The sequence below is a fragment of the Girardinichthys multiradiatus genome, chromosome 15, assembly GCF_021462225.1.
Source record: "Girardinichthys multiradiatus isolate DD_20200921_A chromosome 15, DD_fGirMul_XY1, whole genome shotgun sequence".
NCBI classification, from domain to species: Eukaryota; Metazoa; Chordata; class Actinopteri; order Cyprinodontiformes; family Goodeidae; genus Girardinichthys; species Girardinichthys multiradiatus.
Genome location: NC_061808.1, coordinates 6767986 through 6780028, shown reverse-complemented (window position 1 = coordinate 6780028; position 12043 = coordinate 6767986). Strand labels below are relative to the sequence as shown.

Here is a 12043-nt window from a genome sequence, read left to right as displayed (position 1 = left end):
GGTTCAGCTCAGGACAAAGGAAACTAGGCCGCAAAATCTTTTTATGACTCAAGTTACAGTTTCCATTGTACTGATGGAAATGTGAGACAAAATGTGGAACAGAAATACAGTTCCTCTGACCTGTTTCCATACTAACAAATATTATTATCGAAGCAGAATAGCATCAGCTTCTAAAGGCTAGTTATTCTACATAGATGGGCCCTGCAGACAGAGCTGACGCAAAACAGAGAGGGAGGAGTGGGATTTGCAACATATTTTTCTTTAGTTGAATTTTACATTTGTGTTCTTTAAAATAAGAAACTCTAGTTAGTTGGAAAATGGATTATTCATTCAGAGCTTTAACAAAAGCATGTCAGATGTTCCCAATCGGTGGCAGTGTCCATGGCTTCCTCTAAGCAGCTATTCCCTAAGAACAAAAAGAACTGATTCATAAAAAGCTGGAAAAAAAAAATAATAATAAGAAAAACACAAGAAAAACATTTAAAGCAGCTGCTTCCGGAGTGTTTCCTATTTTGGCTTTAGATATTTAACTGTAAATAAAAAGTAATCCAACCTGGAATACAAAGGACAAATCTCAGTTAATATGTATAAAACCTTATTTTCTATATAAATGTTGTTTTTTTTTTTTTTTATTTCAATTGGGTAAAACCAATAGATATTTTAAGCTGGGGTGTCTAAACCTTTGTTCTCCACTGAGTTGATTTTTCAGTATGTTTGCTTCCAGAAAATCTTCCCATTTCCTGTTCAGCATGTCAAACGTCACAAATGAATGCTTCAATGAAGACATGAGTCAAGAACAATAACTCAGCATCAGGTACTTATTATGCTCCATGAGGATTACTTATGTTCTTCTTTCAGTATAATCATATTGTTCCATTCACACCACACTGCCTTATTAAAATGATAGACTAGGTTATACATTTAAACAGAGACCTTCCTGTTTAATACCTGGGAATCATTCTCATTCGGCCAAATATTCTGCATTTTATTTATTTTTTGGGCTGAAATATTTTCTGAACACAAAGCAGCTATTCAGGCTGCTGGGCGGTGCTGCAGGGAGGAGGCTGAACTGGACCGAGTTGCCTCAGTTCAGTAAGGGATGACGCCACACAAGAGTACCGTATATTAAACTCTTATAGATGCAGTTGTTAGGCGTTTATGGTCTGATTAAAGACCAAATTACAACATTTCAGTTGATTAGTAATACTGTAGATCATTTTGACCTAGCACATTGTAAAAGGCTGTTTTTGGGCTCTGCTTCGAGCTCCCCCTGTAAGAAGGAGCTCCTCACTCTTCTCTAAGGCTGAGTCCGGCCACCTAGTGGAGGAAACTCATTTTGGTCGCTTGTATCTAGGATCTTGTTCTTTCATTCATGATTCATATCTTATAAGAATAGATCGGAAAATCGAGAGCTTTGATTTTTCAGCTCTTTCTGTACCACAACAGATCGGAGCAGTGCTCGCCTTACTGCAGATGAAGCTCTAACCTGTTTTCCATCTCACTCCATCCTACCACCACCTGTGGACAAGACAAAGATATTTAAACCTCTTATAATTTTCAAGCAAAACTGACCTTCATCTTGTTTTACGAAGCTTGGATGGTACTCTCCCAGTTAAAGGCCTGGATACATTTAACTTAAACCCTACATGACCAGTGCTTCTCTTTTATCCTTCCTTTTCTGTCCTCTTAACAACCAGTCAGTGACAGCAGATGACTTCTCAAACTTAACCTGGTTCTGGTTTCTTCCAGTTCAAATGAAGTGTTTCTTCTCCACTGTCATCACATGCTTGCTCAGGATAACTGTTTGCTAGAAAGTCTGTTTTTATTCAGTGACTTGATTTGTTGACCAAATCTGGGCTTCCAAAGATGTTACCATTTAAACTGTACTCTATTATAAATAAATGTAAATGACCGTATCTATCTATATGATACAATTAATCTGATCATATATTTTAATGGAACTAGCAATGAATTGGAGCAATTTGTTTTGTCATGTTCCTTCAGGTGAAATTTGTTGTGAACTGGTGTCATATAAATAAACTAAATTTAATTTGACCCTAATTATGGTTGAACTGGCCAAAACTCCTCTGAGGGATATAATGATTAACATGTTAATAATTCAGTATTTTGCAATCAGTCATAACATCATTAATTGATATAATTACTTAGACACCTGCATACCTGATTAAGTCAGGTGTGCAGCAGCAAGAACACACTGTAACAGGACAACATACAGAACACAGGGCCAGGATTAAGAACGGCTGGGCTAAAAGGTTGAACAACTTCTAGATGGGATTATTTTCGGTGTGTTAGCCCTAAAAGAACCTTAAATTATTGACATCAGTGTTGTTGAACTAGACAAGTCCAGCCTTACTCTCAGTTCCCAAAGCATACAATATGCATGAAACCCAGCAGTGCTCCTGATTCTATAAATACTGTGCCGAGCAGCTGCTTTGCACCAGGAGGAGGCAGCAGATTGAGGTCCTGTTTCTAAACTTCTCGTTTTGACTGAACACAAACTGTTCATTGCCTTATGATCATCTAGTCTTCCTCCTTTCCCACAACACATTTGGGATTTGAAAGTTATAGCTGAAGACATGGACACGATGGAGCTGGGAAGTTAATCAACAATGCAAATGAATCAGGATGCTCTGTCAGAAGAATTTTGGGTTAAAAGCTGGACTTCTTTGCAGGACATTTTCCTTAGAATTAAATAAAATCTATCTGTGAGGTCTGATCTTATATAGCTCCTTATCAAATCTAAACAATTATTGGTTTTATTTGGGAGAGGATTAAGGGGTTCAATCACAGTTTAGACAGAAAACCAAAAAATCTTTTTTGCAGTTTTGTTTTTATGCATTGTAAGAGTTCAGTGTTCTGTATGTAACATCGGTCTCTGACAACCGCTGCCTGCTGTTTCTTTTCCAGCTTTTTTTACTGTGACTTTAAACATTTTACTATCAGGAGCTACAAGCTTACATACAGTTGAAAAGGACAAGTTTTAATAAAACATCTACCCTATGGGTTTTGACCAAAAGCCTTAAAAATAAAGACAATAAAACAATTTTGATTTTATTCATTTACTTCATTCCAATTTCTTACCTCACAATGTGATAAGGATAAAATTAGCAGATAAATATAAAACTAAGTAAAATAGTACTCTAGATATTTAGTCTATGACAAACACTATCAGTCAATGTATCGGTGTTTGCTTACTAACATGAAAATGTTTTAATGCACAATATTTCCTTCATCAAAACGCACAGCTCTGATGGAACGACGCGAGAGGGAGCGTTGGAGCTAACAATGAGCAGGTTTCCATTAAAGTTTGAGCTTTTCCATCCTGTTTTTCCACCTCACAAATAACAGCCGAAATTTCTACTGGAATGAAAACGGTTCAGTTAAGAATACATTTTAAACTAAAGCTAATAAGAAATTTCCACAATTTGTCTTTTTCCAACTTCTTTAAACAGAATTCCTCGGCAGTTTGGATGTCTGTGGACGACTGCAGCATCAAGGACAGCTTTAACTCTAAAACATAAAGGATAGCACAGTAGCAACATATACAGTTATAAATAGAAGCACTTGAGAGCAAAATACTTTCAAAAGAAAAACCTAAAAGCAATATGATAGTTTTGGATTAAGTTATGACAATTTTAGTGTTTTCTAACATAATGTCTGTAAGCAGTTTAGTATTCATCCACCCCGACTTGTAACACAGCAAGAGAAAAAACAAGGACAGCTCCTCTTCTACTTTGAAAACAGAAAAGGTCAAACGTACACAGGTGGTGAGATAATGTCTTAACAAGCCACAGCGGATGATAGTAGGAACATTGACTTGGTTGCTTTAAAGGAGCGTGTCTCTTAAATCTAGACATGGATGTCTGTAGTCATGGCAGTGTGGTCCGTCTCTAAAGTGATGATGGCGATGACTCATTCAGTGAGGCGACTGGACTCTGCTGTGGTTTTTACCAGTTGTCCAAGAAGTCAAATCCAGTCTTCAGGATGCTGCTGCTTGTGTTAAACTGTGAATAGATTTCAACAGGACAGTTAAGGGTGTCATTATTTACAGGAACCAGTTATTTCACTGTAACCATAAATATAAATGGATGGATTGACATAACCTCTTAGATAATGTTTGCTCACATCATAAACATTTGATGCCTGCTCAATCAGACTGTTATTTGCTCCTTTTAAATAGCTTCTGCGTAATTTAGAAACGGACTTTGTCACGCTGCAAAGTGACCGGTTTCAGAACTAACCTGGGAAAAGGTGGGGCTCATGTCCAAAGGGGGTGAACCTTCCTCCGCTTTCTCCTTCTCTGCGGCGGTGAAGGACTTTGAAGGCTTTGGTATCAGATTAGATGAAAAAATCTCATCCGGGGTGTTGCTGACAGACGGCAGGGTGCTCTGAGATCTCTCCCAGCCTCCAACAGAAGAGGAAGCACTGAGGGGCGGGGCTGGCGTAGGTGTGATGGAGATGGATGCAGGTGTTGCACTGACAGCCACAGGTACAGGGGGCTGTGGGGCAGGAGCTTTGGGTGCTCTATGCTTGATGGACTTGGCAGGAGCTGTAGGGTTAGACTCAGCAGCTTCAGGCTCCTTGGAGATGGAAGAGCTCTCCTGAACAAAAGAGCAAAGTGTACCGGAGGCAAATTCCTTGTTTGTATGTACGAACTTGGCAATAAAGCTGATTCTGAAGAAAAATTTAATTTACACCTATTAGTGTGCAGAGGAGGATACATAAATATCTCTACAATAATTATAAGTGTTTACCTGTCTGAGGTAGGAGGGGATGGGTTTCTCTCCTTTCTCCATGGATTTGATCTGACTTGGGGTCAGGGACTGGAAATCAACTTTCTCCCCTTCCAGCCTCGACCTCTCAGCACTGATCTTCCAGAAGGATGACTCCTCCTCTGGCCTCCGTCCCTCACTGACAGACACCTTCACAATCACATGAGAACATCATTCTGATTAAGAGTTGTGATCATTTATTCAAAAACATACTGCCCTCTTCACTTACAAATCACAAATTCTGCTTAGGAAGATGGGTAAAAATCATTCAGATTCAGATATTATCAAATAATTATTATCATTAATCTTGTTAACATGCAGGAAGAATCAATCCAGCCATTACAATATAAACCGTACCTTGGCCCCTGCTGTACTCTTTCCAAGCTGATTGGAATGAGGAACTTTTGCATTTTTTGAGTCGGCCTGTGAGGCAGAGGTCACCTGATCTGCAGAGCCTGACGTCAAACTGAACTCCATCTGACTCTAAAAGACAAATCGGTTTTTAACAGACTTACATTTGTTGCATACATTAACACGTATGAACAATATATACAGGTCCTTCTCAAAAAATTAGCATATTGTGATAAAGTTTATTATTTTCCATAATGTCATGATGAAAATTTAACATTCATATATTTTAGATTCATTGCACACTAACTGAAATATTTCAGGTCTTTATTGTCTTAATACGGATGATTTTGGCATACAGCTCATGAAAACCCAAAATTCCTATCTCACAAAATTAGCATATCATTAAAAGGGTCTCTAAACGAGCTATGAACCTAATCATCTGAATCAACGAGTTAACTCTAAACACCTGCAAAAGATTCCTGAGGGCTTTAAAACTCCCAGCCTGGTTCATCACTCAAAACCCCAATCATGGGTAAGACTGCCGACCTGACTGCTGTCCAGAAGGCCACTATTGACACCCTCAAGCAAGAGGGTAAGACACAGAAAGACATTTCTGAACAAATAGGCTGTTCCCAGAGTGCTGTATCAAGGCACCTCAGTGGGAAGTCTGTGGGAAGGAAAAAGTGTGGCAGAAAACGCTGCACAACAAGAAGAGGTGACCGGACCCTGAGGAAGATTGTGGAGAAGGGCCGATTCCAGACCTTGGGGGACCTGCGGAAGCAGTGGACTGAGTCTGGAGTAGAAACATCCAGAGCCACCGTGCACAGGCGTGTGCAGGAAATGGGCTACAGGTGCCGCATTCCCCAGGTCAAGCCACTTTTGAACCAGAAACAGCGGCAGAAGCGCCTGACCTGGGCTACAGAGAAGCAGCACTGGACTGTTGCTCAGTGGTCCAAAGTAATTTTTTCGGATGAAAGCAAATTCCGCATGTCATTCGGAAATCAAGGTGCCAGAGTCTGGAGGAAGACTGGGGAGAAGGAAATGCCAAAATGCCAGAAGTCCAGTGTCAAGTACCCACAGTCAGTGATGGTCTGGGGTGCCGTGTCAGCTGCTGGTGTTGGTCCACTGTGTTTTATCAAGGGCAGGGTCAATGCAGCTAGCTATCAGGAGATTTTGGAGCACTTCATGCTTCCATCTGCTGAAAAGTTTTATGGAGATGAAGATTTCATTTTTCAGCACGACCTGGCACCTGCTCACAGTGCCAAAACCACTGGTAAATGGTTTACTGACCATGGTATCACTGTGCTCAATTGGCCTGCCAACTCTCCTGACCTGAACCCCATAGAGAATCTGTGGGATATTGTGAAGAGAACGTTGAGAGACTCAAGACCCAACACTCTGGATGAGCTAAAGGCCGCTATCGAAGCATCCTGGGCCTCCATAAGACCTCAGCAGTGCCACAGGCTGATTGCCTCCATGCCACGCCGCATTGAAGCAGTCATTTCTGCAAAAGGATTCCTGACCAAGTATTGAGTGCATAACTGTACATGATTATTTGAAGGTTGACGTTTTTTGTATTAAAAACACTTTTCTTTAATTGGTCGGATGAAATATGCTAATTTTGTGAGATAGGAATTTTGGGTTTTCATGAGCTGTATGCCAAAATCATCTGTATTAAGACAATAAAAGACCTGAAATATTTCAGTTAGTGTGCAATGAATCTAAAATATATGAATGTTAAATTTTCATTATGACATTATGGAAAATAATGAACTTTATCACAATATGCTAATATTTTGAGAAGGACATGTATTGCAGGAATGCAAGTAAAGACTGATGCTTCTAACCAATCAGTTGATCAAGTTTTACCTTTGTTTCCCATGAGAAAGGGGCAGAGTGCTCATCTTGCCATCTAATATCCTACAAGGGAAATAAAAACATTCCTCAAGATAGCTGAAATATAAACACTTTTATTTTTAAGAACTGACCAATTTGTTTACTCAACGATTTGACTACACTTCCTAAGGCGTACTTTTTACCAATATAAGGTCTGTATCTGATTGTCCGGTAAAATAATTAGAATCACATAGCACTGTGTATAACTGAATCTGAATGGGACGATATGATCGGATTAAACTGGAAATAACTGTATCGACATTTGTTGTGATGTAAAATAAGACCTCCTTGTTGTGAGCCCAAACTTCAATTTTCAAACAGTGTTAAGTAGAGCATTAGGAGTCATTAACAAAGACTTGGAACCTGGATCACACTAAACCACTATTCAAACAATACAAAATGTTAAATCTTACTGAGATGGTTAAACTACAAACAGCCTTAATAATGTATAAAGCTACAAAGAAAACTGCCACAAAGTATTTAAAATTTATTCTAGAGAGGGGAAGAGATATGCCGATATCAAACACATAATTAGAACATCAAGAAAAGGTTTCTGTATTTCTGTCTGTGGGATGAAGCTTTGGAACAGTCTGAATGTGGACTTTAAGAAATGTCTACAATATAAAACAAAGATTATAGATGAATATAAGACTTGAATAATCATTATTAATATTATTACTACTAAATTATTGCCTGTTATATTACTGTACATTGTATTATTGTCTTTAAGATAATAGTCACAGGAGCTCTACTATATGGAATGCACTTTATTTTTTAACTTTTTTAATAGTTTTGGATTAAAGAGTCTGTATGAAATAGTTGTTTTGTTTTTTTTGATGAACAAGACGTGATGGGTTATTAGAAGTTTATATTTCTGTCTACTCCTTTAAACGTGTGAATATTGTGTATTAGTAAATATTGTTGTTACTATCTCCTGTTACGTTCAATAACATATTTGAATCAATGAATGGATTTATATAGACACTGTTATTAGCAGCCTGTTGCTGAAGAAATAATACATGAAATTACTTCGTAATTACTTCACGAAGTAGATAACAAAATCAATTAAACAAATAATTTAAGATGGACCAAATATGTGTTCTATTATTTTGTTATTGCGTTACGTCGAAACAGCTGTTGTGACGTCTAAAGACGTATTTTACGTCTACGTGGCTTTTGTTAGCAGCCACATCAACAAGAGCGTAAAAACTTTCAAATAGAAACTCAAATGATGTCGAAGTACCTCTTCACCGAAGTGGACTATCTTCTGACCTGTCTGGAGGAGCAGTTTGGGGTAACAGACCACCTCCTCACGGTCCACTTTATGCATAGCGTATCTGGCTCTTATATGAGGGTCCATCAGGCTGTTATCAATGGCGTTGTCTTGCTCCTGCGGGGTCATTTTCTCCCAGGACGAGCCGTACTCGGCTTTGATTTTCTCCCGCTCCTGCATAATCTTCTTGGCCATGGAGTTGATGGAGGAAAAGTACTCGAACTTCTTCTTTTCCATTCTGTGGGCGTCGAGCCCCGCCATGGTAGCGGCGGCCATCTTTAATTTCTACCAGCTGTCTTTTTTTTTTTTTTTTGGGAGGAAAACGGAAGCTGGTAGAGAGAGGCGGGACAAGCCCGTTTTGCGCGTTAATACCGCCATCTACTGGTGTGTTGGTTTTACTGCAACAACACAATTGTATAAAAAATGTCATTCTCCATAGTTTGACATAACATTTTTTTAAATATTGAGACGCTTGTCTTTACACAAGCGAAAACGTGAGTGACAACACATTGTTTACCGTAAGCTTTAATGAGAACTCTTAGGTTTGCCAACTCTTGCTCTTCTGGAGTGAGACTTCCTGTCTATTTCTCACTCTCACTCTGCCCACACAGTAGTACTTCCTCTTTAAGGTTCTGATCACTCTACAGAGGCTTGTATTCTGGTGGTGCTACACAGTGATTCAGTTGATCAGGATGCTCCGGGTGATGGAGCCCTCTGATGGTGAAGTTGTGTCCTATATGGTTTTTATCTTTTACACACTTCCCACCTTTGCATGCTTCCAACATTGATTTGACAAGTAATTTTTCATACATCTGAATATTTAAGAATGTAGTGAATTGTATTTGTGGCAGCACAGTCTTTAGTAAGCAATGTTTGCAGGACACCTTGAATCCCAGGAGTACTTCCAATGATAAATGGGAAATGAAGATATGCACCTTAGTCTCTTAACTCTTAAGGTAAACCTTGAGGAATGACTACAGCTTGTTAAATTGATTTATGACAAAGCAATTAGCCCCTGATCTTTTTTGTACCTATTTTGTAAAATTGGTAAATAAATAGGAAGAGTAAGTTCTGACTAAATGTTCACTCCAGGCTCTATCTATTGTAGTACTGGGTAACTGACTCAGTGGATAAAGTAGTTGCCTCGGAATTGGGAAGTTGTTGATCCAATTCTAGCTTCCTCCCTCCCACATGTTGATGTTGGCTTAACTCTAAGTTGCCTCTGGATAAGTGTATGATTGTGCCCTTGTTTGCAGAAGTGGAATCAATAAAGCAACAATTTCCTTTTGGCAAAAGAATACCCCCAAAAAAACCACAGACCTCAGATTTGCGAGGTTTTAGGGCTATGTCTAAAACCACATTTTACTAGTTTTTTATATTTCCAGCTTTGTGATGATGAAACAGATGGCTACACTTGCAGTCTTCGTTCTAATTCCTCCCAAAAGTGCTTCGTTGGGTTAAGGTCAGGGGTTTGTGCAAGTCAATAATGTCATTATTAACCTGGACGGAGCCATCGTCAAACTGAATAAAATTGGCCTGATAAAGAAAACCTATGACATCATGCACCCTCCACCAAACCTTACACTTGGCATTGCACTCTGTCATATAAAATTAGAAAGCAGCTGCCTGGCCATGGATGCCAATTCATGGTAGTTTCTGTGAGACCTTTGTTAGCAGCCATAGCATTATGAGCCAGAAGCCTTGAAATACCAGCTCATTTAATGTTTAAAGACCTCTTCGCTGAAATGGACTATGGGAGTAATTTCCTTAAGGCATGTGCTAATCCTTCCCTGTGATATTCATGGCCCACCACTCCATGGCTGAGCTTCTGATGTCCCCAGTTGTTTCCACTGTGCTATAATACTACAAACAGTTTACTGTGGAAGGTATAATAGGAAGGAAATTTCATGTTGGGACTTATTGAAATCTGATTCGCTAAACTCCAGAGAGTGAACCTTTCCCTTCTCAAATAAATCCTTTAAAAATGCGTTTTTTTATATTGTGATGGATATAGACATCATAATGACCTTTTATTAGTAGCCACATCAAGCCTTGAGTTTTAAGTCTTAGACATTAGATTTTAGTTTTCTGTTGTATTCATTAAACAAAAGCTTTGCAAAGCCTGTGGAATGTTTGATAGGTTAGCAGTTTGGTCCACAGTTCCTTCATATATTAGGTGACTTCCAATGGAAATTAAAACTTCTAATAACTTGGAAAGTGTGCAAATATACAGCTGAAAAAAAGCATGAAATACCTACAAAACGTTTCCAGCAGATGAAAATATCTGAAAGTTACTGAAAATCCAACAAAGACCTGAGACAGGACCTGCAAGATTCATAATCCATAATTTAGGAACTTTTTTAGGCCTGAATCATTCATAGGTTGGATTTAAGTAGCTTAACTTGAACAACAACAGCAAAACACTGATTAAAATATTCAGCTACAGAAAACAAGTGAAAAATCAGCCAAAGTTCAAAGAACATCTTTGAAACACCTTCAGAAAATAAGGAAAACACTTGAAAGGAGTAGAAAAAAATTCAGTCTTAGTGGAAGGAAAACATACAGAAATGAGGTAGGTGTCCAAATATTTGCACAAAGCACTCTCAGACAGTGTGGATGAATAAAATAAACACATTTATTGCATTCTGACTATGCAATTCAAGATAAAAATGTGCTCTAAAATGCACAACATTTACAATATTGGGGTTTTACATGTACAGAATCTGACCCTCACTTTAAGCAGCCTTAAAACATACACATCTTTTTGTATTTCACTTTGAATGTTGAAACCTTTTTATGAAACTTTACCTTAATAGACAAAACAGATAGTTATTTTAAAACGAATTTTGCACAAATTAGATTTAGCTGTCAATGACTTTTTTGTACAGCCCATAGTTCTCACATTTTGGAGAACATAGACAACAGGGCCTATCTACTAGTGAGTGGTTAGGCCACTAGCTGCAAAAGCTACGTGCAGCTTTTCAACTTGGTGTGGGAGATGTGGTGCAAACTCTTAACACATGCACAAGTTAACTGTGATTCATATTTTGGATAACAGAGGGAATGTCCAGAACTACAGAACTTTCATTTCCTTTTATTTTCCTTCCAAGATTTCATATTTTCATTTAGTCTTTGCCAATAGTTTTGTGATCTGTGAAACAATGACCTAGACAACTCAAAAAAAAAAAAAAAAATCAAGAGTCACAAGCCAAGTACATGGGATGTCAGTCAAGAAAGGCAGAAGTATTCAAATCATCTGGCAGGTCAAAAAGCACGAGAGGATTATAAACACTAGAGGAACAATACTTGCAAAAGGCCTGAAATGCCTGAATCTCGAGACAAAGATTAACTGGCATTAAGGGATAGGGACACTGAAAAAATACAGGTCCTTCTCAAAATATTAGCATATTGTGATAAAGTTCATTATTTTCCATAATGTAATGATGAAAATTTAACATTCATATATTTTAGATTCATTGCACACTAACTGAAATATTTCAGGTCTTTTATTGTCTTAATACGGATGATTTTAGCATACAGCTCATGAAAACCCAAAATTCCTATCTCACAAAATTAGCATATTTCATCCGACCAATAAAAGAAAAGTGTTTTTAATACAAAAAACGTCAACCTTCAAATAATCATGTACAGTTATGCACTCAATACTTGGTCGGGAATCCTTTTGCAGAAATGACTGCTTCAATGCGGCGTGGCATGGAGGCAATCAGCC

The 12043-nt window shown here is 38.3% G+C and overlaps 1 protein-coding gene across 1 annotated transcript; it reads right to left on the bottom strand.

The window, feature by feature from the left end:
* Positions 1-3064: 3064 nt before the first annotated feature.
* c15h1orf198 (chromosome 15 C1orf198 homolog) lies at positions 3065-8619 on the bottom strand. Its single transcript, XM_047388223.1, has 6 exons — positions 8284-8619; positions 7014-7064; positions 5151-5276; positions 4776-4943; positions 4263-4622; positions 3065-4025 (listed from the first exon to the last, which is right to left on the bottom strand). The coding sequence occupies exons 1-6, from the start codon at positions 8587-8589 to the stop codon at positions 3969-3971; spliced, it is 1068 nt and encodes a 355-aa protein (XP_047244179.1). The 5' UTR covers positions 8590-8619; the 3' UTR covers positions 3065-3968.
* Positions 8620-12043: the final 3424 nt, after the last annotated feature.